The sequence below is a fragment of the Lagenorhynchus albirostris genome, chromosome 19, assembly GCF_949774975.1.
Source record: "Lagenorhynchus albirostris chromosome 19, mLagAlb1.1, whole genome shotgun sequence".
Lineage (NCBI taxonomy): Eukaryota > Metazoa > Chordata > Mammalia > Artiodactyla > Delphinidae > Lagenorhynchus > Lagenorhynchus albirostris.
This window is the reverse complement of record NC_083113.1, coordinates 12,315,384-12,343,283: the sequence shown is the minus strand read 5'-3', so window position 1 is coordinate 12,343,283 and position 27,900 is coordinate 12,315,384. Positions and strand designations below refer to the sequence as shown.

Below are 27,900 nucleotides of genomic sequence, written 5' to 3'. Positions count from 1 at the left end.
CTGAATCTAGCAACCTTCTAGCAGCTAAATTGCCAAATCTAACTTCCCCCGGCAGCTAAACCCCTGAATCAAACTCCACACCCCTCCCTGCACCAGCTAAACCCCTTATGGGGGGTTAAAAATATGCCCATGAACACTTTGAAACTCTTCTCTTGAAAATGTGACACATAATTCCCCTTGCCTTGACTTAGTGGTCTGGACTAAGTGACTTGCATCTAATAAATAGGATATGGCAGAACTAACAGAGTTTAACTTCTGAGATAAGCTCATTAAAAAAAAAAAAAATTAGGTCTTCTGTCTGCCTGTCTCTCTGATTGTTCCCTCTGGGACAATCCAGCTGCCATGTCATGAAGACACTCAAGCAGCCCTACGGAGAAGTCTGCATTGTGAGGAACTGAGGCCTCCTGCCAACAACCAGCATCAGTGAGCCACCTTGGAGGTGGATCCTCCAGCCCCAGTCGAGCCTTCAGTCAGCCCTGGCCAGCAGCTTGGTTGCAACCTCACACAAGACCCTGAGCAAGAACCATCCAGTTAACTTCTCCCAGAGTCCTAACTCTCAAAACCTGTGTGAGATGATGTTAATCATTGTTTTAAGCCACTAAGTTCTGGGGTGATTTGCTTTACAACAATAGATAACTAACACACACTCTTGACTCTAACTGTCCCCCAACCACTAACCTCTGAACCCAACTCTCCTCCACTCCGGCACTAAACTCCTTGAATCTAATCCTGACCCCCTAAAAGTCTAACATTCATCCATTCATTCTTGCAACTGACACTTAAAACCCTGGCACCCACATAACCATACTAAGATCTCGGGCTGGGGAAAGGGGCCTGTGACCTTGCTGGAAGTCTGTCCGCCCACACCCTCGGATAAGCAGGGCATCTCCAGTGAAGGCCATGCTGTGGTCATCCAAGACGAAGGTGACACAGCCTGGGGTGTGGCCCGGGCTGGCCCGGGTCTCCAAGGCCTGGAAGAGAAGGAGAGTACAAAGAGTCACCAATAAGGCTGTGGCTTTACTCTCATGGTGAAACTGGCCTCAGAAGCCCCCCACCCCATCCCATCCCAGGGTCACATCTAGATAACCTCTTTTTGATAAAAAAAATATTGAAGTTAGATCCCGGACTTAAACCTCACTCCAGAGTAAACTCCCCAAAAATTAAAAACTTAAAGCAAGAAAATAAAATCATAAAACAGTGACAACAACAAAAATACAAATAAATATATGATCTCTGGTTAGAGAAGAACAACCATCCCAAAAGTCATAAATCATTAAGGGAAAGATCAATGGTTTGAATTTAAATACATTTGATGTTTCTGAATGGCAACAACATCATAAACAAAATTTAAAGGGAATCAACATGGTGGCCAAATATATTTGTAACACAAACACACCACATAGTAGTCAGTGCACTTTATGTACAAACAGATCTTATAAATCAGTAAGAAAAAGATGAGCACACTAATATAAATATGGAATACTAAACAGTCATTTCAAATTGTCAATGAAATAAAATTCGATGATGCTAGACACAAACACTTAATGGCAGGAAAAGATATTTACTATCCCGTAAGTTCAAAAAACAGGTTACAAAGCAACTTATACAATGTCATCTCTTAAAAAAAATTTTACTCATTAACTCAAAATATTTTTTTTCTTTAGGCTTTTCCTGTATCATCTTTTTTTTTACAGTAAACATGTCATTTTATTTATTTATGTATTTTTAAAACACGTCATTTTATAATAAAAAATAAAACACAAAATTCACGATAAACGAAAGATCTAAACATAGAAAACCCAAAACATTCTAGAAGGAAATATAGAAGAATATATATATTTATAAATACATATATATTTATATATATAAAATCTTGAGGTAGAAATGGTTTTTCTAAGCATGATAGGAAATTCAGAGGCCACAAGGAAAAACAGGAACAGATGTGACCGCATAGTTTAACTTCATTACAGAAAAAGGCAAAAATCAGAGTGACAAGACGAAAAAACTCAGAGACAACATTAGCACATGTATAAGAGAGTATTAAAAAGTGTGAATAGTCATAATATATAAACAGCCCCTAAGTATCAATAAGAACCTCCAAAGAAAAATGGGCAAAAGAAAAAACCAGGCAATTCATGGTAGAGGGAACAAATAGTCAAAAAACATCTGATAAGATGTTTGATCTTCCTTAAAAGAAAGGAAGGGAAGGAGATATCTAAAAGCCCTATTTTTCACCTAACAGATTGGCAGTTGTCAGAATTGCTTAGGGTGCTTGAGGCAAACCCTTTCATCCCCTGGGATGTGAGTACAACTCAGTATAGCCATTTTAGAGGACAGCTTAGCAGCGTCTAGCAACATCGTAAATGCACATACTTCCTGACCCCTCAAAGTCACTTCTAAGACTCTGGGGGACACGGGTTCGAGCCCTGGTCTGGAAAAATTCCCACATGCCATGGAGCAACTAAGCCTGTGTGCCATAACTACTGAGCCTGTGCTCTGGAGGCCGCGAGCCACAACTACTGAGCCCGCGTGCCACAACTACTGAAGCCCACGTCTAGAGCCTGTGCTCCACAATAAGAGAAGCCACCGTAGTGAGAAGCCCGCGCTCCACAACGAAGAGCAGCCCCCGCTGGCCGCAACTAGAGAAAGCCCCGTGCAGCAGCAACAAAGACCCAATGCAGCCATAAATAAATAAATAATAAATAAATTTATATATATATAAAAAAAGACTCTGCGGTTAAGAACCCCTGACACATGAACACAAAAACACCATCCAGGGAATCCCGATTATCTAAATTCCCATGCTCAGTTCGGGGAAGCAACTGTCAGAAAAATCTAACAATCACTTAAAAGATTAGTTCCCACTCACATATCACTCCTCCCCTCTTAATAGAGGCCCCTCCCGCCAATTAGCATCCTCGTCCAGGTCAGTCATCTGCTAATTGTTGAAGGACGCCATGTGCAGACTCTGTTTCGACACCCAGTATCCATTCTAACCTTCCCCACTCACAGATCTCCAATTTGGTCTGGGGCATCAGTGTGCCCCGCCGAGCACTTTCCCAGCCTCCCTGACAGCTTGGGTGGCCTCTGGCACAGTCCTCTGGCCAATGAGATCTCGATAAGTCTCCTGAGGATTTCTGGGAAAGCTTTTCCCTTCCTGATAAAAGGGACTGGCACCTGCCCTTTCCACTTCATCTGGCTCTGAACACAAGGTGTGATGGCTGGAGCTGCAGCAGCCATCTTGCAACCATGAAGAAAAAAAAACCAAGAGAATCCCACAAATGATGGTGCTGCCAAATCGAAGAGAATAGCTACATTCTTCCAAATTTCCTGTTATAGGAGAAAAATAAACTATTTATTTAAGCCACTGTATGGGTTTTTCCATTGCTTTCTGCCAAACACCTTCCTAGCTCATCTACAATAGAAATATATGGGCAATGCAAAACAAGTGCAAAGCAAAATCACAAATCTTGCAAAATCTTGTGGGAAAAATCACATCCCCTGGCCCCCAAAATTAACATTACCTTTTTGTAGTAGAGGGATGACCTTTCACTTTTTATTTTGTATGTTTCCATACTCTCTGAATTTTTTTTTTTTTAAACAAAAAGCATGGGAGTCTTTTGAACTAAAAAGGGGGATGGATATTCAGGAGTAATGTTCAAAATATTTAACCATAGTTATGGCATGGGTATTGGCCAATCAGAAGGACGTCAGTTGTAAACAACCAGTAGTTAGAGTATATACAGTTGACCTTTGAGTAACACAGGTTTGAACTGTGCAAGTCGACATATAGACAGATTTTTTTCAGTAGTAAATACTACTGTACTACACGATCTGGTTTGGTGAATCTGTGGATGCATTGGAACCGCAGACAGAAGGACCAACTGGAAGATATACCGCAATTTTTTTTTTTTTTTTTTTTTTTGTGATATGCGGGCCTCTCACTGTTGTGGCCTCTCCCATTGCGGAGCACAGGCTCCGGACGCGCAGGCTCAGCGGCCATGGCTCACGGGCCCAGCCGCTCTGCGGCATATGGGATCTTCCCGGACTGGGGCACGAACCCCCGTCCCCTGCATCGGCAGGCGGACTCTCAACCACTGTGCCACCAGGGAAGCCCAATATACCCCAATTTTTGAATGTGGGGAGGGTCAGTGCCCCTAACTTCCTAGGTTGTTCAAGGGTCAACGGTATATGGTATATATAATTGTCTTAATATCAATTGAACACAATCCAGCTTGCCGCATAGATCGAGATCCCCTGGGCCCTTAGTGACTGCGTCTGTGTCTCAAGTGGCTTTGCTGATTATCAGCCTCCCTGTTTATCTTTCCCTTCTCTAGAATATCTAGAATTTACCCTCTATCAACCCCCATAATCCTGCCCATCTCAGGCCTCTCCTGCTTGGGCCAACTGACAGCATCCTCCCTGGCCTACCAGCCTCTAATCCACCTCCTACATGACCCTGAGGGGGGTTTTCTATCACCCAGATCCAATTTTGTCCCTCTCTGCTCAAAACCCTTCCCCAGCTTCCACTGCCCCCAGGGCAGAGTTCCAGCTCCTCAGCCCCTGCTCTGGTGCCTGCTCACTTTTCTAGCCCCATGTCCTATAACATCCTCCTTTCCCCAGCTACTCTGAACCCCAGAGTCATTTCCAGAAAATAGCACACTTCTCCACACCTCTTTGCCCCTGCAATTTCCTCTTCTCCCATCAGTCCGATCTACCTACTCTTTAGAAGCCTGGCATTGATTACCCTTTTTCCTGTACCAGGCTCTCTTCTAAGCACTTTACATGACTGAACTCATTCAGGCCACACACATCCTTATGAGGTAGTAAGTACCACTCCTGTCCCCATTCTACAGATGAGGAAATTGAGGCACAGGATGAGAATGAACAAACTATAACTATATGCGACAATATGGATGACTCTCACAGACGTAACCATGAGCAAAAAAAAAAGTGGGCTAGACATAAAGAGTGGAGTGGGGAGGAGTGAGATAAAGTGGGAAATCTCAGTGTGCCTGGTACACAGGAAGGGTAAGTGGTATTTCACGCAGCTGAGGTTTCAGTGCTGAATTCAGATGTAAAATATTTCTCTCTTGGTGAGGGCACATGGATTAGTGGTTAGGAGCAGTCTCTGGAGCCGGGTGACATGGGTTCGAATTTTGGCTCTGCTATTGCTAGCTGTGTGACCTTGGGCAAGTTACTTCACCTCTCTGGGCTTCTCTGCTCATTTGTAAAATGGGCATAATAATTGTCCCCACTTCATAGGGCTATTATAAAGATTAAATTATCTCATGTATGTAAAGCATTTTAAAAATGCCCAGGGAATTCCCTGGAGGTCCAGTGGTTAGGACTCTAAGCTCTCACTGCCGTAGGCCCAGGTTCGATCCGTGGTCAGGGAACTAAGATCCCATGAGCTGCGTGATGCGGCCAAAAAAAAAAAAAAAGCCCAACACAATAATTCCTATATTATAAAAATAATAATGTTTTAAAATTCTAAAAACACTGATCTAGTGGAAACACCAGGTCTCCTGGGTTCAATTCCTCGCTCAGCCACTTTCTCAGTATAACTTTTGGGCAAGTCACTTTCCCTCTCTGCACCCCCTTCTCTGTAAAATGGGGAAAATGTTTCTGATCTCACTATGTGGTTAGGAAGGTTTAATGAGATCTATCTGTCAGAAAAGACACAGTGGAGGCTCAAGAACCAGGTTCAGCCATAGCAATGTTTTGTTTGGACTGCTCAGTAGTTATTAAAAGTCTGAATTTGTTGTTTACCCTTAACATTTGGAAGATTTTTTAAAAATGTATATTTGCAGCTTCTAATTAAAAAAAAAAAAAAAAGCCTTTAAAGTAGACAGACTACATTCCCAAGCATGAATAATCAACTTGAATTATGTAGTGGGTGTCCTCCATAAATGGGGCACACACCCCAACACTAGCCACGGGTCCCACCTCTCCCTGCTCCCAGGAAGTGATATTTGATTCTGAAAATTGTGTGAGATACATGCTGAGAAAATGCACTTTCTCACAATGTTAAGTGAGAAACAAAACACTCAGTATTTCTTAACTATTATTAAGTTATTTATTATTATTATCATCCAATACAGAAATATCTGCAATCTACTTCAGTTAACAGCAAAGAGAAGTTTTCAAAGAACAAGTTAAGTAACACCAGGAGGAAACAACCAGACACATCCAGAAAGTGGGATATTCTGCAAGACAACAGGCTGGGAGCTTCAAAAGTCAATGTCATGGGGCAGAAAGGGTCTGAAACTGTTCTAGATTAAAAGAGACTAAATAGACCTAACAGCCAAATGCCATGTGTGAACCTCCATCGGGTCCTGGTTCATATAAGCAGCTGTAAAAATGATTCCTAAGCACTTGGAGAAATTTGAACATGGGCTGGATTTCAGAACAATTTAAGAATTATTGTCTATGTCGTTAGATGTGACAAAGATTTTGTAAAAAGAATGGTTCTCCAAGTGGTGTAGTCGAGGGAACCCTGAGGGTCTGCAAGATCAAAACTATTTTCATAATAGTGTGAAGAGGTCTTTTGCCCTTTCTCACTCTCATTCTCCCCTGAGAGTTCAGTGCAGTTTTCCCAGAAGCTCCATGACTTGTGATGATGTCATCACTCTGACAGCTGATGGAATGTGTGCTTGTGTATTCTTGTGTTTTAGAACAAGTCTCACAGGAATAAAGACACAGACCTACTAGAGAATGGACTTGGGGATATGGGGAGGGGGAAGGGTAAGCTGTGACAAAGCTAGAGAGAGGCATGGACATATATACACTGCCAAACGTAAGGTAGATAGCTAGTGAGAAGCAGCCGCATAGCACAGGGAGATCAGCTCAGTGCTTTGTGACTGCCTGGAGGGGTGGGATAGGGAGCGGGGGAGGGAGGGAGACGCAAGAGGGAAGAGATATGGGAACATATGTGTATGTATAACTGATTCACTTTGTTATAAAGCAGAAACTAACACACCATTGTAAAGCAATTATACTGCAATAAAGATGTAAAAAATAAATTAATAAAAAAAAGTCTCAGTTTCAACTTCTGATACAGTAAATATGTTTTGCATATCTAAATACTTATTTTTTTATTTCTTTTTTTTTAGCCTCACCGCGCAGCTTGTGGGATCTTAGTTCCCTGACCAGGGATTGAACCCAGGCCCTCCACAGTGAAAGCACAGAGTCCTAACCACTGGATCACCAGGGAATTTCCCATTTCTTTTTAAAATTGAGATATAATTGACATGTAACTAATACAGTAAATATTCCTTGATAGAACCCAGGTAAACAAAAGCTTTTTAGGGCCCTCCATAATGTTTAAGAGGGTTAAGGAATCCTGGGGACCTGGGATTAGTATCTTGAGCAGCACCCCCTCTATATCGCTGTATTTAACAGGCAACACTAACTTTCGGAATCCGCCAACCCTCTTGGGAGTTAGAATGTTCGAATCTCAATCATTGCTTATTAAAACAGTAAATCCATTCTACAGTGAAACCGTACAAATCTGGCTCACTGTGAATATTAAATGTAAAACCACTTCAAAAAGATGTTTGGGGCTTCCTTGGTGGTACAGTGGTTAAGAATCCGCCTGCCAATGCAGGGGACATGGGTTTGAGCCCTGGTCCGGGAAGATCCCACATGCCGCGGAGCAACTAAGCCCATGCGCCACAACTACAGAGCCTGTGCTCTAGAGCCCGCGAGCCACAACTACTGAGCCCACATGCCACAACTACTGAGCCCACATGCCACAACTACCGAAGCCCGCGTGCCTAGAGCCTGTGCTCCGCAACAAGAGAAGCCACTGCAATGAGAAGCCCGTGCACCGCAATGCAGAGTAGCCCCTGCTCGCCGCAACTAGAGAAAGCCCGCGCCCAGCAACGAAGACCCAACACAGCCAAAAATAAATAAATAAAATAAATAAATTTGTATATTAAAAAAAAAAAAGCTGTGTGGCAGTTTCTGCTAAAGTTAAATATGTGTCAGTTCTAAGACTCAGCAAGCCCACTCCCTGGAATTGAGGGTAATGTCCACCAAGAGATTTGTACAAGAATCTTCAGAGTAGCATTATTCACAATAGCCCCAAACTAGAATCAACCATCAAAAGGAGAATGGATATAAATTGTCATCAATTCACACAGTGAAATGCTCTACGTCAGGGGTTGGCAAACTATGGTCGGTGCACCAAATTTGGCCTGCCATCTGCTTTTATAAGAATGACATTTCATGCCACATGAAAATTATTAAAATTAAATTTTCAGTGGCCATAAATAAAGTTTTACTGAAGCCCAGCCATGCTTATTCATGCATTCATTGTCTGTAGATGATTTCACACCAATAGGAAAATTAAGTAGTTACAACAGGGACCATATGGCCTGCAAAACTGAAAATATTTACCATCTGGTCCTTTACAGAAAAAGTTGGCCAACCACTGCTATACAGCAAAAAAGGAAAGAACTACAATTATATACAATAGTAGGTAGAGTGAAAGAAGCGGACATAAGAGTACACACTGGTTTCTGTTTATAAGGTCCAGAACAGGCAGAACTAATCTATGATTAAGTAAGTCAGAAGAATGGTCCCTTGGTGGGGCTGTCAATGGCCAGGAAGAGGGACAAGGAAGACTTCTGGGGCGATGGGCATGTTCTGGATCTCGATCTGGGCAGTGGATACTCAAGTATAGACATATGTTAAAATTTACAAAGCTGTACATGTGTAATATGTGCCCCTTTTACTGTATAATATGCATGTTACAATTCAAATTTTTTAAGTGGGAGGAGGAAAATGAGAGGGGAAAAAAAGTGCCCATCTCCAAAGGTTTATAAAGAACTCGGATGAAAACCAAACAAAATGCTGAACAATCATAAAGACAGATAATACAAGTGGTAACAAGGATGTAGAGGGACTGGAACCCTCACACAACTGGTTATGGGAACATAAAATGGTATAGCCACTTTGGAGAACAGGTTTTTTTTGGTTTTGTTTTTGTTTTTTTTTTGCGGTACGTGGGCCTCTCACTGTTGTGGCCTCTCCCGTTGCGGAGCACAGGCTCCGGACGCGCAGGCTCAGCGGCCATGGCTCACGGGCCCGGCTGCTCCGCGTTATGTGGGATCTTCCCGGACCGGGGCACGAACCCGTATCCCCTGCATCGGCGGGCGGACTCTCAACCACTGCGCCACCAGGGAAGCCCCCGGATAACAGTTTTTGATAGCAGTTTGGCAGTTCCTCAAATTGTTAAACAGAGTTCATATGATCCAGTAATTCCATCCTAAGTATATACCCAAGAGAGATGAAAACATACATCCACACAAAAACTTGCACATGAATATTCATAGTGGCATAATTCATAAGAGCCAAAAGTGGAAGCAATTCAAATGTCCATCCACCGATGAATGAATAAATAAAATGCGATATATCCATACAACGGAATATTATCAGCAATAAAAAGAAATGAAACACTGATACATGTTACAACATGGATGAACTTTGAAAACATTATGGTCAGTGGCAAAAGCCAGTCACAAAGGGCTTCCCTGGTGGCACAGCGGTTGAGAGTCCGCCTACAGATGCAGGGGACATGTGTTCGTGCCCCGGTCCGGGAGGATCCCACGTGCTGCGGAGCGGCTGGGCCCGTGAGCCACGGCCACTGAGCCTGCGCATCCGGAGCCTGTGCTCCGCAACGGGAGAGGCCACAACAGTGAGAGGCCCGCGTACCGCAAAAAAAAAAAAAAGAAAGCCAGTCACAAAGACCACATATGATACCATATTTCTATGCAATGTACAGAATAGACAAATGTATAGAGACAGAAAGTAGTTTAGTGGTTAGTAGCCCACGTGCCCACGTGCTGCAACTACTGAAGCCCACGCACCTAGAGCCTGTGCTCCGCGACAAGAGAAGCCCCCGCTCGACGCCACAAGAGAAAGCCCACGCGCAGCAACGAAGACCCAACGACCCAATGCAGCCAAAAATAAATAAATTTTAAAATAAATAAATAAATAACCCAAGCACTAAAGCTAAATCTTCCACAGCTAAGCCCTTCCATGTTGATTCATTGAAAACATCACTCATCCAGCTTAACAAAGGGCTCTTCTTGACACAAAACTCCAACCATTTCTAACACCTCTAAGGCTTCTCAACCCAAGAAATGCTTGTTAGCACCTGCTTATTATGTACAGTGTACCTAAATGTACAATGCATTTTCTTTTTTACCTGCTTCCAGAAAAAGGCTTGAAATAAAGAGGCTGTAACTAGTGGAGCTAAACCCTCTGATCCCACCCACAGCCTTTATTTCCCCAAACCATCTGACTCAGTTTAACTGGCCTCGTTTAGTAAAACCCTCTAACTTGGAGGTCAAGTCCAAGTGACATTCTGTCCCCAAAGCCAGCCAAACTCTCTAAGTCTTTAGCAACTTTGATCAGGAAAAAGTCCTGCCAGCTGTTTCCCCTCCCTCTGAGGGCAACCCTAGCACCTCCTCACCCATCGTATTTCCCTGGGTTGAACTTCTGGCCAGAAACCTGCTGATTCTGCTTGAGGCAAAGAAAGGAGAGGAGGTAGGAACCTTCAGACCTTTCCTGTGTGAGGCAATAGCAGGGCTGGGGTTAGGGTGAGGCAAGCAGGCTCCTATAGGGAGCAACATTTAAGGAGGCGCCCACTAGAAGGTGCCAGCCCTGCCTTTGCACCACCCTGAGAATGAGCGCCCCCTTAAATGTTGCACCCTGGATTCCTCTCTTGCCTCACCCTAGTCCCGGCTCTGGGCTCTGGGCAACTGCATGCGCCTTCCTCCAACAGTGGCTCTGGGAAGATAGGGCTGGGTCTCTCCCTCAGCCATGACCTTGTAATTCCAGCTCCCAGTCAAATTTTATGAGACTCCAGGCCAAAGGAGTTGCCCCAAGGTTATAGGAAACGCCATAGATGTTGTTGACTTAAGGGGATGGGCCAGAGACACACCTGCCCAGAGCCTCTTGGCTCAGTTTTTCACCTGGGTTTATGGAGCCCTTCTCCCTGAGACAGAAACTCAGGAGTCAGGAGTCCAGGCCCCCAAGCCCCTCTTCCCTTTAGTCCAAAAACTCCAGGCCACCACCCTCTCGGGGACCCAGCATCCAACTCACGAAGCGCCCGAAGCGGATGGGGTCTCCATCTTCAATGTGCATGTCAGCTTGGGCCCCACTAAGGCGGGAGATGACAGACTGGCAGCCGGGGAGTAGGGACCGGAGCAGCCCGGAGCCGGTAATGTGGTCCGCATGGCAGTGGGTATTCACTGGGAGAGAGAGGAGAGCCAGGTCCAAGAGGGCACAGAGAGGACGCAGAATTCCCAGCCCCCAGCCCCCTCCTCCCTCAGGCCCAGGAGCCCGGCCCCCAAACGGACCAGCATACAGCAGCTGTAGCCCCAGTTCCTTGACCAACTGGGCATCCCGATGCGCTGTCTCCAGAACCGGGTCGATCAGAATGGCCTCTCTGGACTCTCTGTCACCCAGGAGGTAAGTGTAGGTGCAGCTCTTGGGCTCAAACATCTGGAAAAGGGGTGGGGACAAGTGAGAGCACAGATTCAGACCCCCCCTTACTGTGGACCCAGGAGTCCAGGCCTCAACTCCATTCTCTTCCTAAGATCCAGAAGCAGAAGCCCCTGTCCCCCCCCTTTTTTTTTTTTATTTAATGGGTTTATATTTAATATAGTACTTCTCACCATGGAGATGTTACCTGTTAATATAAAAATTTTTTTGTTTTTGTTAAACATTAAATCTCTTCTCCACTTCAATCTCAATATAAAGTATTTTTTACATTAAATCTTTTCTCCATTTCAACGTTAGGTACAACGAATACATTTTCTAAACTTTTCCCCCACCAAGAAATAAGTTTTAATTTTTGACCAACTGTATTTAATATCTACGTACAATATTAACTTGGGAGATAATGAAACAAAAATCCATTAAAAATATGGAGAAAAGACTCCTCAGTGTTGCAGAAGGCAGTGATTATAACTAAACAGTGGCAGTTTCCTAGGATTCTGGGCAAGAGTTTTCTTCTTCCTATTGAGAATTCTTAAACTACGAAATATTACTTTTGCAAAGTTCAGCCTTCTCACTTCTTTGACCTTCTTTCTAACTAGCAAATGCAAATTACAGATGGCATTTTTCAGTGCATTATTTGTTGTGAAGAAAACGTTCTGTTTTCCATTTAATATAGTATACCAATTTGTTCCTATTTATAGGGAAACCAAGACTATGAAACTACCCTATTTACTGTTTCTTGGGAACTTTCAGACACCAAAACTCAGTTCTGAACCTCAACAGCACAAAGGTTTTCAGGGCAAGGTTTGATTCAGGACGTCCTTCAAAGTCACATCTGTCCATTTCTCCTTCGTGCATATACCCCCAAACAAGCATAAATGCCTGTAATACTGAGAACGAGAGCGATTGCATCTCTGACTTCTACTGCTTCAACAACAGGCAGCACCGAAAGCAATGAAAAGAGGACTGGGAACAATTGTGTTGAAACTAAGATCATGATGTTGAGATCTTGAGGTGACTGGTTCTTAAAGGCTGAAGGTTTCAAAGAAAGCGGTATTTGTTTAATTCTATCAGTTCAGGATGCTGAGGCTTAAGAGGTTCCATGTGACAGCGCCTTTAAGTTAGCAGCCATTACAGGAATCCCCCTGCCCGGAGTCAGGAGTCTGGGACCCTAGCACCCTACTCCGTCGGAACCAATGAGTTCCAACTTTCATCCATCCCCAAACCTGGGTCCCCGTCATCCTCTTCTGTAATGGAAGCAAGAGTCCAGACCGAATCCCAGATCGGGGTCCCAGATCTGGGACCCAGATCACTCCCCTTTAAAGGACGCAAGACTAGCCCTACACCCCTTTCCGCAAAGATCCAGGCGTCAGGGCCCGGGTATTTCTCCGGATTTAAAGGACCCAGGAGTTCCACCCCTACCGCCACCCAGGATCCAGTAATCTCGCTCCCCGGTCCAGCCACTGCGAACCTGCCGTAGGAGGATGGGGGCTCCAGACTCGCTGTATTGACTGAGCTGCCGCCCAGCGACCCTCAGTGCAGACCCCGCCATCGCGCCCGAGGCTGGAGACGGAGCGGTGCCAGCGGAAACCGAGCGCACCCAAAGCTGAACCCCGGAGGGGCGGGGCGGGGCGGGGGCATGGGCGGGGCCCGCCTTAAAGGGGCCACAAGTGCCTGGGGCCGAGGGCGGGGCGGAGCGGAGCGGAACCAGGCTGAGGACCGATGGGGAGACTTTAGAGACGGAGAAGACAGGAAGACCCAGAGGAACAAAGAACAATCACCTCACACCAGTCAGAATGGTCATCATCCAGAGGTCTACAAACAATGCTGGAGAGAGTGGGGAGAAAAGGGAACCCTCCTAAAGGCTGGTGGGAATGTAAACTGGTACAGTCACTATGGAGAACAGCATGGAGGTTCCTTTAAAAACTAAAAGTAGAGCTACCATATGATCCAGCAATCCCACTCCTGGGCATATATCTGGACAAAACTATAATTTGAAAAGATACATGCACCCCAATGTTCATAGCAGCACTATTTACAGTAGACAGGACATGGAAGCAACCTAAATGTTCACCGATGGAGGAACAGATAAATAAGATGTGATATATATACACAATGGAATATTACTCAGCCATAAAAAACAATGAAATAATGCCATTTGCAGCAACATGGATGGACCTAGAGATTATCATACTAAGCGAAGGAAGTCAGACAGAGAAAGACAAATATCATATGACATCACTTATATGTGGACTCTTAAAAAATGATACAGATGAACTTATTTACAAAACAGAAGCAGACTTCAAAAACAAATTCATGGTTACCAAAGGGGAAAGGTGGGGGTGGGGTGGGATAAATTAGGAGTTTGGGATTAACATACGCATACTACTATATATCAAATAGATAAACAACAAGGTCCTACTGCATAGCACAGGGAACTCTACTCAATATTTTGTAAAAACCTATATGGGAGAAGAATCTGAAAAAGAATGGATGTGTGCATATGTATAACTGAATCCCTTTGCTGTGCACCTGAAACTAATACCACATTGTAAATCAACTATACTCCAATATAAAATAAAAATTAATTTTTTAAAAAACCAGAGAAACAAAGAACAGGGAGACATTCAAAGGGCGAGGGAGACACACTGGGAGAAGCACAGAATTCTCTCCCTGGAGAAGGAGAAACCCAACAAGAGACCCCAATACACTCATAGCCCCAGGGCCATTTTATAGGAAAAGCAGGTGGTTGGACCTTCATTGTTACAAAGAAAAAAACGTTTGGTTCAATGTCATTAGTGTCTTGAGGGGCTGTTGGTTGAGTGCCTCGTCCCAGAACAAGAGATTATCCCATTAAACTTTATTTAAAAATCACTTAAGTATTTTACCAGGAATGTTTATGTCTTCCCAGGAAGAAATCATTAAAAAAAAAAATTTTCCACGATGTCTTGTAAAATCAGGTTGGGGATCATTTGGCTTCTCTTGGAATGTGAACCTCTAAAAATGTCTTTTGTTCATTTACACCAAGGACCTAGAGTTGAGACAATGTCTAGTCATGGGCTGTCTGAAAGCTTGCTCTTTGGAATCATATCAGTAGTGAGAATAGGGCATCCCACTCTTGTCTGGAGGATCTAAGTCACTTTGTCACAGATACAGAAGGCCAACTGTACCACACCATTCGATATAAGGGACTTGCACATTTGCCAATTTTGGTATCCATGGGGGTCCCGGAACTAACCCCCTGTGGATACCAAGGGAAGACTGTGACTCTCCCTGTGTTTGGGGAGACAGCCCGTACTCCCTCTGCAGTCCTCTACCTTTAGCTACAGCAAATCAATAAAACCCAACTTTGCCAGACTTCTAGTATATTCCTGGTGGGCTTTATCAGGGGAGAGACTCAGGGAGCCACTCAGAGACAAGGAAGATGCTGAGACTCAGTGATAACAAAGAGAGAGAGAGAGAGAGATCTGGAGAGACTTTCAGAGATACATTGGGAGATACAGAATTGAAATGGGGTGTCTGTCAAAGAAATATGGTCACTTAGATACACTCGAAGATTCTAGGAGATCGTGGAGGTGGGAAGAGATGTGGGGAGCAGGGAGCATTAGAGAGGGGAGAAATGTACAGGGAGAAGGACAGAATCTCTCAGAACAGGGAAACACCAAGAGAGGAGAGAAACAGGCAGAAAGAAAAGCTCAGACTCTAGGAGAGAACTTGGTTCAGTTATTCCTCTCATTGAGGTCTCCTGAACGTCTGGCTCAAGCTGAGCGAAACTGGAGACCCAGAGGTGAGTCCTCGGTCTGGTTGGTCTGGTTGGTGGGGGAAAGAGGTGCAGACATCAGGGCTAAAACAAGGAGAGGTACAGGGATTGCCTGGAGCTCAGGGGAGAGAGAAGCCAGGAAAACAGGGACTCTGAGGCACACTGTACTCTGAGGGTCCCCCAAATAAGACCTCTCCACCCTGGGGCCCATTCCTAATTCTTTCTGCAGGATTGGTAGACGCTTACTTGTCCCTTGAAGGCGTGCACACCCTCTGGGGATTTTGTAGAGTCAGCTGCGAGTTATCCTAAGAGTTAGAAACTGGTATCACCCTTCCCAAATGTGTGACCTCAGGCTCAAAACTAAACTCTTCTGGGCTTCTATTTTTCATCTGTAAATTGTGGTTGAAAATAGTTCCTCCCTCACTGTGAAGATCTAAGAAAAGATACATGTGGGGACTTCCCTGGCGGTCCAGTGGTTAAGACTCTGAGCTTCCACTGAAGGGGACACGGGTTCAATCCCTGGTCGGGGAATTAAGATTCCACATGCTGCACAGCCAAAAAAGAAAAGAAAAAAAAAAGATACACACACCCCAATATTCATAGCAGCATTATTTACAATTGCCAAAATACGGAAGCAACCTAAGTGTCCATCACATGAATGGGTAAAGAAGAGGTGGTATATATATACAATGGAATACTACTCAGCCATAAAAAAAGAATGAAATTTTTCCATTTGCAGCAACATGGATGGACTTGGAGGGCATTATGCTAAGTGAAATAAGTCAGACAAAGAAAGACAAATACTGTATGATATCACTTATACGTGGAATCTGAAAAATACAACAAACGAGTGAATATAACAAAAAAAGAAGCAGACTCACAGATATAGAGAACAAACTAGTGGGTCCAGTGTGGGGAGGGAGGGCAAGATAGGGGTAAGAGGTTAAGAGGTACAAACTACTAGGTATAAAATAAGCTACAAGGATATATCTTACAACAGGGGAACATAGCCAACATTTTATAATAACTATAAAGGAGTATAACCTTTATAAATTGTGAGTCACTAGATTTTACACGTGTGATTTATATAGTATTGTCAGCAACTATACTTCAATTTAAAAAAGAAAAGATCCAATGAATTCACACATACAAAGAGTTTGGGAGAGGACCTGGCACAGAACAATTGCTCAGGTGTTGTGCTCTCAGGGAGGTGGCTATCACTATTTCATCGTCATCCGTGACTCCTTCCTCCTCTTGCTACTTCCTCCCAATTCATTACTAAGCCCTGATGAATTAACCTCTCCAACCAGACCACTTTTCCCTCATCACGCCCTCTGCCCCAGTCAAAGAGGCAGCAAAGCATAGATGCAAATTACATGGATTCCAGGGTCAGGCTGCAAGTGTTCAAATCCTGGCCCTGCTATTTCCTGGCTGAGTGACCTTGGATAAGTTTTAGTGCCTCATTTTTATCTCTGTACAATGGAGATGATAGTAGCGCCTCCTCTTGAAAAACTGCTGTCAGCATTAAATGAATGAACATATATAAAACACTCAAGACAGCTTCTGACATATATCAGATGCTGTAATTAATAACATAATTATCATATAATATAATTATCGATATCATATAATAATTATCATATAATTATAATAGTACTTTTTAATAATTACTAATATAATTAATATATAACAGCCGCCTCACTGGCTTCTGTCTTCCACTCTACCTCCCTGTAATCCATTTTCCACGCAGCAACCAGTGAACCTTTTAAAATGTCAATGAAGACACTGAAAAGTCAAAGCAAACAAATTCAACTTGTGGGTCTTGTTTAAGTACTGACTGAAACAAACCAAGTGTAATAAAAAGATTTTTATGGGATATGAGGTCTGGTATATAGCTTCAAAATCATCTGGGAGGAGTGAGTGGGGAAATGAGCCCAAATAATCCTTCCGTATAACTCCCACGGCTCCCAGGGTTCGCCAGACCTTGTGGACTATCAGACTGAAGACCCACCCATGCGGGGGTGGTTTATGGGCACTTCACGGTCATTCCTGTACGGGGCGGGACGGTGCACCATCACTTCCCGGGGGAAGGGTGCCAAGCAAGCCACCCCGGGCCTGGCACCAGGAGCTCCAGCGGGGAACAAAGGGGCCCGGGCACCTGGAGACCGCCGCCCTCCCGGCCCCAGGGTCGTAGTATTAGGGTGGGAGGGGCGGAGAATCCAGAATCACCCAGCAGCGAAGAGTGCCGGGCGCTGTGCAAATAACGTGACTTTTACTGGGCATCAGCTCGCTCTGAACCCGTCCCGCTCCCTCCCTCTCTCGAGGAAAAAGCTAGCCTTTACTTGCCAGTGCCTTGAGGGGTAGAATAGGCAGCGGGCTCTTGAAACTGATTCGGGAGACGGAACTCAAGCTCCGAGCGGAATTCTCGAAAAGAACGGGGACATACAAAAGGGAAGTTGTCTCAAGAAATCTCTTGAGTTAAGTTGCCCCGTGTTAACTCCTGCACGTGCTTGACTCCAGTCAGCCACCGTAGGCCCTGCAAGCCTCGGCACACTTTCCTCCGGTCCCTCAGCCGGTATTGCTCACCAATTGGCTTGCCTTGCGCACCCACCCCCTCCTTCCATCCCGTCTCCCCCGCTGCAGCCTCCGCGGGCCGGACCGCGCATGCGAACTAACGCCCCCACCGGCCCGGCGGAGGAGGAGGGAATGGAAATGAGGCTGGGCCCAGCAGCTAGCGCGCGCTCCCTTCCCTGCCCTCCCATCTCAGGGCGCGCGCCGGGCGGTGCAGAGTCCGAAGGCAGCGCCGCAGTGGCCGCGGCCCCCGAGGGAGGGGCCCGGAGCCCCGCCCCCAGGGAGGAGCCGCCCGCAGGTGAGGGTCTTCGGGAAGTAGACTGGGGGTGCTGATCGCCAGAACTCCCGGAACGGGGGAGGGTCCTGATGCATAGGTTCTGGAGGGGCTGCATGGGCGCCTGAGCCTTGGGAGGGTGCATTGGTGCCCGAATGCCATGATCCCAAGGGGTGCGTGGAGGCTCGGAGGCTTGGGACCTCGAGGGAGAAGTCCATTAGGGGGTCTCAGAATCGCAACACACGAGCCACGCTCTTTCTGTGTCTTCCTCCAGGTCTCCCCTCTACCCTCCACGGTTCCAACTCCACGCAGGGGTTGAAATTTAGTGACAAGAAGAAGGCAGTTCACGCGGCGTCAATGGACTGAGACTAAGCCAAGAGCCGGGTAAAGCTACCTCTTCGATGTGAATCCCGCCCACTGAGCTCGTAGGCCCCTCCCCTGGGACAGAGTTGCTGAGCAACCGACTTTGGGTCTTATTAGTATAGCTCCACCCATCCCCGTCTTAGGTTCCTCGGCCGGTTCCGCCCACTCTGGACATAGGCCCCGCCTGCTCCGCGCTCTGGGGCGGCTGGGAGTTAGTTATAGAGGCCCCGCCCACTCCGCTCGAAGGCTCAAACGCTGAGGCTAAGTTCCAAATAGACTGCTTCTGGGTCGGGTTTGCATAACCCCGCCCATTGTGCCCTTAGGCTCCGCCCACCCTCGCCTTATAGGACCCCAGAATTAAATAGACCCTGCTCCTAAACATACTGAGCCTTGATTGTTAGGCTCTCAGCCCTTCCCCCAACAGCCTGATAAACACCGGCGTCGCCCCCTCTCCCACCCTAGGCCCTCCCTTTAGGTTTCTGGGCCAGCAAGATGCTGGAGCGGGACGCTGAGTCTGTGGCCCGGGGCACCGATCCTAGTCCCACTGGCAAGGAGCCTGTGACCAAAGGAGAAGGTGAGGGCGGCTCCACCGGTGAGTAGGGGGCATTCTCCAGGAACTGGGGCCAAGAGAATCGTATGTTGAAGGAATCTCAGGGTGAAGTTTTGAAAGCCCAGGGTGATAACCATTTCGGATCCCCAAGAGCGCCAAGTTCTGGGGAATCCTCCAGGTTGTCTTGGAGGGACCCCTCATTTCTAGGGGAGATGACATGCGGGATTTCAGGGTGATCACTTGGGAAGATACTAGAAACGGACACTTTAGTAGCTTTGGGGAAGCCTTAGCTCTGGGGTTCCAGCGAGGTAACCTTTTGGAGCCCCTTAGGATGATGCATGGCAGGGGTGAGAAGCAGGAACACGCCATTTGGGGAATCTCAGTATGACCCTTCAGGTGTCCAGACACACTAGAATGTCAAGGTCGAGGGGGAGCCTGGTGTAGACTCAGGGCGTTGGCTGCTTCCTGGAGCCCACCAACCCTCCTGTCCCCTAGCTCCCTACCAGGGCTCGCCGCAGAAGCCCAGCCAGTTGGTTCCAGGGCCCGCCACGTCTGCGGGGGCGCCTTCCCGACCCCGCCGGCGGCCCCCGCCCCAGCGCCCGCACCGCTGCCCCGACTGTGACAAGGCCTTCTCGTACCCGTCCAAGCTGGCCACGCACCGGTTGGCACACGGCGGCGCCCGCCCCCACCCATGCCCCGACTGCCCCAAGGCCTTCTCCTACCCCTCCAAGCTGGCAGCCCACCGCCTCACGCACAGCGGCGCCCGTCCGCACCCGTGCCCGCACTGCCCAAAGGCCTTTGGCCACCGCTCCAAGCTGGCAGCCCACCTCTGGACCCACGCGCCCACCCGCCCCTACCCGTGCCCCGACTGCCCCAAGTCCTTCTGCTACCCCTCCAAGCTGGCGGCCCACCGCCATACGCACCATGCCACCGACGCCCGTCCCTATCCTTGCCCGCACTGCCCCAAGGCTTTTTCATTCCCCTCCAAACTGGCCGCCCATCGCCTATGTCACGACCCCCCGACGGCACCGGGTAGCCAGGTCACTGCCCGGCATCGCTGCTTCAGCTGCGGCCAGGCGTTTGGCCAGAGACGCCTCCTACTCCTTCACCAACGCAGCCACCACCAGGCCGAGAGCCCAGGGGAGCGGGAGTGAACCCTCCCTTTGGCTCACTGGCTCCCTGTGCTGCCAGCCCCAGTCAATAAAGAGGTGGCATCTCTGAGCCAGGCTGTATGGACTTGCCTCTTCCAGGTAGCCGGAAGGGAGGTTGGCCCCCGCGCTGGACTCAGACTTAGCAGGAGGAACTCGTTTCTGGGAGGGGAAAACATCACCCACAGAGTTAGCACGGGGCCCCAAACCATGGACCTGGAGGTGTGGTTTGAAAGCCCTGGCTCTGGTTTTTCACACCTCTTCATATGGCAAAGGTTAAACATCTGCTAGCATCCTGTGCTGCTGAGGAGTGTGGCGAGACAGGCTCTCCTCAATGTTGTGAGTTTAAACTAGTGCCTCCACTTTGGCCATTGAGTGTATGTATAAAAAATTTTAAATGCACGCATGCTCGTGTCAACGATTCCACTTCTAGGAATTTATCCTATAGATAAGCACGTGAAAAAAGGTATAAGATTAAGGATGTTCACTGCAGTGCGACGGCAGTGGCCAAAGATGGGAAACAACCCGAGTGCCCATCAATAGGGGACCAGCTAACGAATTTACAGTACAGCCAGAGAATGGAAGATGTAGCTGTAGAGGAAAAAAGTCAGCTCTACATGCACTGACGTGGAAGTATTCCCAAGATAAGCTAAATCATAAAGGCAAGAACAAGGGGTGTATACCAGTAGAGTAAAAACAATTTGAAGGCCAAGCTTTGGAGCCAGCCCTGACCCACTAAAAAGCCGCAGGGCCTTGGACGAGCTTGTCGCTTCTCTGAACTCAGATGCCTTATCTATAAAATGGGAGGGTTTTTTGTTTGATGCTGCGGGTTTTTAAATTTGGCTGTGGCTTGCGGCATCTTAGTTCCCCGACCAGGGATCGAACCAGGGCCTCGGAAGTGAAAGCACCAAGTCCTAACCACTGGATCGCCAGGGAATTCCCAAATGGGAGTATTGTAAGGCCTTTACAAGCAACTTCTCAGGCAAAGATGGTTCCCCTCTTGGAGCCTCTTTCTCCAGCTATAAAACAAGGATGACTGAGCGAACATGGGACTGCTCTTCGTTCTACAGATAGGAATTAAGCAGGTACCGTGTGCCGGGCCCTGCACAGGGTGTTAGGAACACAGCAGTGAACAAGACAGACCTGGTCTAGTGAGGGAGGTGGACACCAACCAAGTAGTGGCAAACACAAAGTAAAGAAGCCAAGTCCACTTTGAACAACAAGTATGGGAGCCTTGCCTCCCTTCATACCAAGAATTATTACAAAGCTGTAGTAATAGGACGGTGGTGCTGGCTTGGGAATAGGCTAGTGGGAGGGCACTGAGAGCTCAGGAACAGACCTGCGCTTACGAGGTGCTAATAGGAGGTGGTCCCCACCTGTAGATTAGAGGTTGGCAAGCTTTTCCTATAAAGGGCCAGACAGTAGATCTGTTTAGACTTTGCAGGCCATACTGTGTCTGCCACAACTACCCGGCGCTGCTGTTGTAGCGCAAAGGCAGACACATGCATTGTGATATGTGGACGAGCGTGGCCGTGTTCCGATAAAACTTTATTTACAAAAACAGTAAGTGAGGGCTTCCCTGGTGGGCGCAGTGGCTGAGAGTCCGCCTGCCGATGCAGGGGGCACGGGTTCGTGCCCCGGTCCGGGAAGATACCACATGCTGCGGAGTGGCTAGGCCCGTGAGCCATGGCTGCTGAGCCTGCATGTCCGGAGCCTGTGCTCCGCAATGGAAGAGGCCACAACAGTGAAAGGCCCTCGTAATGCAAAAACAAACAAACAAACAGTAGGTGGGCTGGATTCTGCCTATGGAGTGTAGTTCGCCAGCCCCAGCTATAGATAAGTGGGGAAAGGATAGCTAATCTGTGAATGAGCTGAGAGATAGGGAAGAAAATTAAATGAGACCCTGTGGTAGGCAGAATAATGGTCCCCCAAAGATGTCCACATCCTAATCCCCAGAACCTGTGAGTGTGTTGGCTTCCACACAGCAGAAGGGACTTTGCTTATGTGATGAAGGATCAGCTCTTAAAATGGGAGGTTATCCTGATTATTCCAGTGGGCCCAGTGTAATCACAAGAGTCCTTACATGGGAAAGAGGGAAGCAGAGGAGTCAGAGGAGGTGTGCCAATGGAAGCAGAGACTGGAGTGATGTGGGACCACGGGTCAAGGAATGCAGTCAGCTTCTAGAGGCTAAAAAAGGCAAGGAAATGGGTTCTCCCCTAGAGCTTCCAGAAGGAACACAGCAAAATAAAAATTTAAATAAGTAGATAAATAAAATAAAAAATAACATTAAAATAATTTTAAAAGACAGAAGGAACACAGCCTGGCCAGCACCATGATTTTAGCCCACTCAGACTGATTTTGGACTACCGATCTCCAGGACTATAAAATAAATTTGTGTTGTTTAAATCCTGTGATTTTGGTAATGTGTTACAGCAACATAGAAACTAATGAGGCTCTCTACCTCACAGCATACACGGAAGTTTCTAGTGATTTAAGATCTAAGTCTCAAACACAAAACTCTAGAGCATTTAGATGGAAATAAAGGAGAATCCCTTAGTAACCTCAGAGGCAGAGAAAGTATCTTTAAGACACAAAAAGTACAGATCGTAGAGGAAAAGACTGGTAAATTTGATCATAAGAAACCAAGATACAACGATGATAGAGAGACAGTATTATGAGGGTAGACCTGGCAAATACGGTTAGATATAGAGGGTGAGGAAAGGCCTTCTTGAGGAGCTATTGTTCAGAGCTCAGATCTGAAAGCTGTGGAGGATGGAATGAGAGATGGTTTGTGGAATCTCCAGCATGAGGCTGGAACCAAGCAGACAAATGGAAATCAGGGGGCCTCAGGACTGCAGGCTGCTCAGCAAGGCCCTCGGGGGAGGGGGAGAGGCAGCGGAGGGGCAGGCTCCCTCCCCCAAAGCCAGCAGTATGGCTTGTGTCCATATTTACCGTGGAGCTGCCCCAGAAGATTTCCTCCAAAGCGACCCCACCACCATTAATGTTTCAAGGACACAAACTCATCTTGGGGGTGTCCATCCGGCCCAACCTTACTTTGTCCAGATGGGAAAGCTGGGTGCAGGAGGGATGGGATTTGCCCGCAACCAAGCAAGGGACAGTGCTGAGTCAGGGTGGATCCTGGGTTTTCCTGGTACCCCGCCCAACACCCTGCTACTCCTTGCACTTGTCCTGCCTGAAGACCTCTGCACTTGCTTTTCCTCCGCCTGGAATGGTTCCCCCAGAACCTCCCTTACTTCTCCCAAGTCCCTGCAGACAGGTGAGTCCTCTGAGACACCTTCCCTGATGACCCGATCACTCTCATCACTGTATAACACTGCCTGGCTTTATCTGCTCACACAGCATTTATCGCCACCCCACACTGCGGGACACTTGCCGTCTCTCTCCCCCAGCAGAATGTCAGCCCCGTAAGAGCAGGGGACTCGTGTCTGTTTTTTCACTCTGCAGCCCCACTGACTCACACATGGTGGGTGTGGTTGGCAGAAAAATGGCCTCCCAAAGAAGCCCACATCTTAATCCCTGGAACCTACAGATATGTTATGTGGCAAAGGTTGAATTAAGGCAGCATAAGGAATGAAGGTTGCTAAGTGGCTGGCTTTAAAACAGGAAGATTATCCCAGGTTATCCGCTGGGCTCAGTGTAATCACAGGAAGAGTCAGTGTCAGAGTGACACAGCGTGAGAAGACTCGACTGGCCGTTGCTGGCTTTGAAGATGGAAGGGGCGTGGGTCGTGGGCAGCTGCTAGAAGCTGGAAAAGACAAGAACACGGATTCTCTCCCGGAGCCTCCAAAAGGAGCGCATCCCTGCCTACACCTTTTTTTTTTTTTAATTTATTTATTTGTTTTTAGCTGCGTTGGGTCTTCGTTGCCGCGTGTGGGCTTTCTCTAGTTGTGGAGAGTGGAGGCTACTCTTTGTCGTGGTGTGCGGGCTTCTCACTGCAGTGGCTTCTCTTGTTGCGGAGCACGGGCTCTAGGCACATGGGCTTCAGCAGTTGTGACTCGCAGGCTCAGTAGTTGTGGCTCGCGGGCTCTAGAGCGCAGGTTCAGTAGTTGTGGCGCACGGGCTTAGTTGCTCTGCGGCATGTGGGATCTTCCTGGACCAGGGATTGAACCTGTGTCCCCTGCACTGGCAGGCAGACTCTTAACCACTGTGCCACCAGGGAAGTCCCCCTGCCTACACCTTTATGTTTAGCCCAGTGAGACCCATTTTGGACTTCAGACCTCCAGACCTAGAAGGTTACACCTTTCTTTTGTTTTAAGACACTAAGTTTGTGGTCATTTGCTACCCAGCTCTGACCCTGCCCTTTGCCCTTCGACCCCTTCCTGACCTCCCCAGGATGAAGTCCAAGCTTCTCAGCCTGCCGTTCACAGTGCTTCTGGACCGTCCTGTCCTGCTTTCTACAGCGAGGGAAAGGCTCTCCATCGGTGCTGTCCAGCCCAGGAGCCAGTGAGCACTTGAACTGTGGCCAGTGTAACTGAGGAAGTGAATTTTTCCTTTTGTTTCACTGTCCTTAAGTTTATTTTATTCATTTATTCATTCATTCATTTATTTATTTATTTATGGCCGCACCGCGAGGCATGTGGGATCTTAGTTCCACAACCAGGGATCAAACCCGGGCCCCCTGCAGTGGAAACACAGAGGCCTGACCACTGGACCACCAGGGAAGTCCCTGTCGTTAAGGTTAAATAGCCACCTGTGTCCAGTGGCTACTGCACTAGACGGCACAGCTGCCAGGACTGTGCCCACCTTTCCAGCTAGGTCTGCCCCTAAAGCCTTGTCACCAGAGGGGCCGTGCTCCTTCAACTGCCCCCTGGGCACCAGGCTGGCTCCCACTTCCCGGCCTTCACCCACACCATGGCCCCATCCCAACTTCTACCCTGATTCTCTAACGCCCAGTTCAGTTCCCACCTTAAATGTGGTGGATCCTTGAAGGGGGTTCAGGATTTGGGGGGGGTGATTAAAATGCCCCTTCCCCCAATTCTACCTCCCAAATGAGGTGATATCAAACCAGGCTGGTGACAGTTTCACAGCTACTTCTGAGAGCCCTGGAGAAAGGGAGATGTCCCTGGCCCAGAGAGCTGAGACTTAGAGAGAGAGAGAGGCCTATCCCATGAATATGCCAGTCCCCAGTCCAGGACCCCCAGAGGGACAACCGAGACACAGGAATGGGCTCCAGGGGGGTCAGAACCAGCTGAGGGTGGTGCTATCAGATTCCTAATTCCCTGCCACCTGCCACCAAAGGGGGGAGGGGCCCCGAAGAAGTGACAAAGAGCTCCTTCCCTACCAGACCCCAGATAGAGAGCCCTTCGTTCTTTCCGGGACCCCAGCACAGGGGTCATTAGGCAGCCCAAAGACCCGGCCTTCAGAGGGGAAGCAAAACCAAACATAAGACAGAAAGCTGGGAACCTGCTGTGGGTTCTGGGAGACACAGGTGAGAGGGGCAGCTGCTCCAGACCACGTCACCTTTATTAATAAACTCGTCTGTGAGAGCACGTACTTCATGCCTGGGGCACCACCCCGTAGAGCTGATGGGGAAGCAACTTCTGCTTCTCGTTGCAACTGTAGATCCACCGGGGCCGGACGAACACCAGGGAGGGGTTGTCCATCAGGGCCTGCAGGGGGGGGCGGGGTGCGTGCAGGAGCATGTGAGCCAGGAGGGGTCGGGGGATGCGAGGGCAGGTTGGGCTCCCTCTCTCTGCCCCTTCAGGACTCACCTCCTCAAAGCTGGGGTCCCACTCCTGTGCCGTGATCACAAACTGGACCCGGTCGCTCATATAGTCCTCAAGCTCCCTGGCAGGAGAAGAAAAGGGGCAGAGAACTGGTGTCCCCTCTCTTGACACCCTACTCCCCAGCCATCCTCAGAGGCCAGTCTCCATCCCCACCTGTGTCCCCTATAGGCCGCCTTTGGGTCCCCCACTCTCCCACGTGCCAGGCTCGCCACAGCCCTGAAGCCAACAGCTCCCGCAGGCGCCAATCCTTTCAGAAGGGCACTGTGCGGCCTCGCTTTAGAGAAGAGGAACCCGAGGGGAAGCTATGCATCCAGGGCTGCCCAGCGGCGTGAGCAGGTCAGGCACGGAACTCCACAGCCTGTGCCCAGCCTGGGGGTACGACCTTCTCCATCCTCCCGAAGGCCTTTCTCCCCACGACCTACTACACCTCCTCCCCTACCTCCCCTGTCCCCGGAGACTGACCCGTTGAAGGCTGTGACGTAACGGCTGAGCGTCCGCCGCTCATCCCCCGGGAACTCCCCGTACAGGAAGAAGTGTTTGCCCTGGAAAAAGTCTGCAGGGGAGATGGCAGGAGAGCCGAGCGTGAGGCCCCTGGAGTCCCAGGGCACCAGCCAGGAGCCACAGAACACGCAGAGGCAGGACAGCAAGGCCGGCGCAGCCACCGGAGGGGGAAAGGGGTGTCCGTGTACAGCCTGGCACGGGAATAATCCATGACAAGCAGTGGTTCCCGGCCAGGCCCATCTGAGCCTCTGGGGAGTTTTGCTTTGTTTTGTTGCAAGAATGATAAAAGACGCAATTATTATTATTGCAACATGTTTCTTACACCAGGTCAATCACTTCATTAGCTTGGCCTGGCTTGGAAATTTCACATCCTGCCGCTTCCTCGCCATGGCTGTCCCACTCCTTTTTAATCAGCGCCTTCTCTGGCTCTGACCTTCAGGGTGGTTCTTCGTTCCAGTTTGACATGATTTGCCATCAAGTTGCCAATGCCGTGTTTGGGGCTTTGGAGGATCAAAGTACTTTCCTGCCCATCACCCATGAGGAACCGAGCAGAAACGGCTTCTTCCAGTGGCCACTGACCCTCACCTCTGCTCAGACCCTCTGACTGCCCGGCTCTCCCTTCATTCTCTCTCTTTGTTTTTTTTGGCCTCACCGCGCAGTATGTGGGATCTTAGTTCCCTAACCAGGGATCGAACCTGCGCCCCCTGCAATGGAAGCACAGACTCCAGAGTCTTAACCACTGGGCCGCCAGGGCAGTTCCCCTCTCCTTTCATTCTTGACCTGGCCCTGACCCACGCCCCCCGCAATCATGTCTGGGGTGACGAATAACAATGCTGGCATCATGTAGGTCCCAACAGAGATCAGCGCCCACGCCCACAGCACCTGTGTTCCCCAGGCCCCACCACACAGTGACAAAGCTGAACCTGGGGGGTGGAGCTTGGGCACCTGCAGATTTTAAAAGCCCCTGGGTGATCCTGAAGCCTAGGGAGTGGGAGGCCCCCGGCGTGAGGGAGCGGAAAGCCAAAGGGGGTCTCGCCTGGGGCTGGGCTGTGATGCAAGCGGTCACAGCAGAAGTCAGGACAGGGACGGAGAGGGAAGTCAGGAGAGGATGCTGAAAGGAAGGGAACAGGCCTAAGAGGACAAGGAGGTGGCAAAGGCCAGGGACTGGGGGTGAGGAGCCTGAAAGACAAGTCACAGGGGGCAGCAGCCAGCCCAGGACCGGCTGGGGCAAGTCACGGCAGAGAAGTAACAGGGCCAAATCCCACATCAGGAGGGAGGATTTCCCACCTGGGAGCTCGGGAATCGGCAGATTGGGAGACTCCGGGGGACCTTCGTTGTCCGTGTTCTCATCCGTGGATCCTGCGTACGGGTCCTTGCCATTCTCCTCGCCAGAGGGCGGCCTTTGTTCCTTCTGCTCAGCCACCCTGGAGAGGCCAAGAGGGGTGGGGTAGGAGCATGCAGACCAGATGCCC

The 27,900-nt window shown here is 48.5% G+C and overlaps 4 protein-coding genes across 11 annotated transcripts in view; 1 reads left to right on the top strand and 3 right to left on the bottom strand.

Moving 5' to 3' along the window:
- Window positions 1-25,795, bottom strand: part of ETHE1 (ETHE1 persulfide dioxygenase) — a 27,612-nt gene extending 1,817 nt beyond the window's left edge. Inside the window, exons 1-4 of one of the 4 annotated variants that reach the window (XM_060130280.1) lie at window positions 25,696-25,795; window positions 11,373-11,517; window positions 11,116-11,264; window positions 842-971 (exon numbers count right to left, since the gene is read on the bottom strand). In XM_060130280.1, the coding sequence (XP_059986263.1) occupies window positions 842-971; window positions 11,116-11,264; window positions 11,373-11,517 (424 nt within the window). In that variant the 5' untranslated portion in view covers window positions 25,696-25,795. Of the gene's footprint in view, window positions 1-841; window positions 972-11,115; window positions 11,265-11,372; window positions 11,518-12,985; window positions 13,133-17,620; window positions 17,721-25,695 lie in introns of those variants that run through there. The other 3 variants (XM_060130282.1, XM_060130279.1, XM_060130283.1) reach the window with 3 other exon arrangements.
- On the bottom strand, window positions 12,344-12,511 carry LOC132509344 (small integral membrane protein 30-like). Its single transcript, XM_060130286.1, has one exon. It carries the CDS (start codon window positions 12,509-12,511, stop codon window positions 12,344-12,346), a length of 168 nt encoding a protein of 55 aa, XP_059986269.1.
- On the top strand, window positions 17,891-21,682 carry ZNF575 (zinc finger protein 575). Of its 2 annotated transcripts, none has more exons than XM_060130285.1 (4): window positions 17,891-18,143; window positions 18,394-18,503; window positions 18,945-19,056; window positions 19,528-21,682. In XM_060130285.1, the coding sequence occupies exons 3-4, from the start codon at window positions 18,975-18,977 to the stop codon at window positions 20,184-20,186; spliced, it is 741 nt and encodes a 246-aa protein (XP_059986268.1). In that variant the 5' UTR covers window positions 17,891-18,143; window positions 18,394-18,503; window positions 18,945-18,974; the 3' UTR covers window positions 20,187-21,682. The 2 variants fall into 2 exon arrangements, with proteins under 2 accessions (XP_059986268.1, XP_059986267.1); XM_060130284.1 differs by having other exon boundaries at window positions 18,945-19,074.
- Window positions 23,369-27,900, bottom strand: part of XRCC1 (X-ray repair cross complementing 1) — a 25,805-nt gene continuing 21,273 nt past the window's right edge. For 3 of the 4 annotated variants that reach the window (XM_060130275.1, XM_060130277.1, XM_060130278.1), the window contains 4 exons: window positions 27,716-27,852; window positions 26,390-26,480; window positions 25,913-25,988; window positions 25,647-25,810 (listed from right to left, as the gene is read on the bottom strand). In XM_060130275.1, the coding sequence (XP_059986258.1) occupies window positions 25,697-25,810; window positions 25,913-25,988; window positions 26,390-26,480; window positions 27,716-27,852 (418 nt within the window). In that variant the 3' untranslated portion in view covers window positions 25,647-25,696. Of the gene's footprint in view, window positions 23,947-25,646; window positions 25,811-25,912; window positions 25,989-26,389; window positions 26,481-27,715; window positions 27,853-27,900 lie in introns of those variants that run through there. The other variant, XM_060130276.1, reaches the window with a different exon arrangement.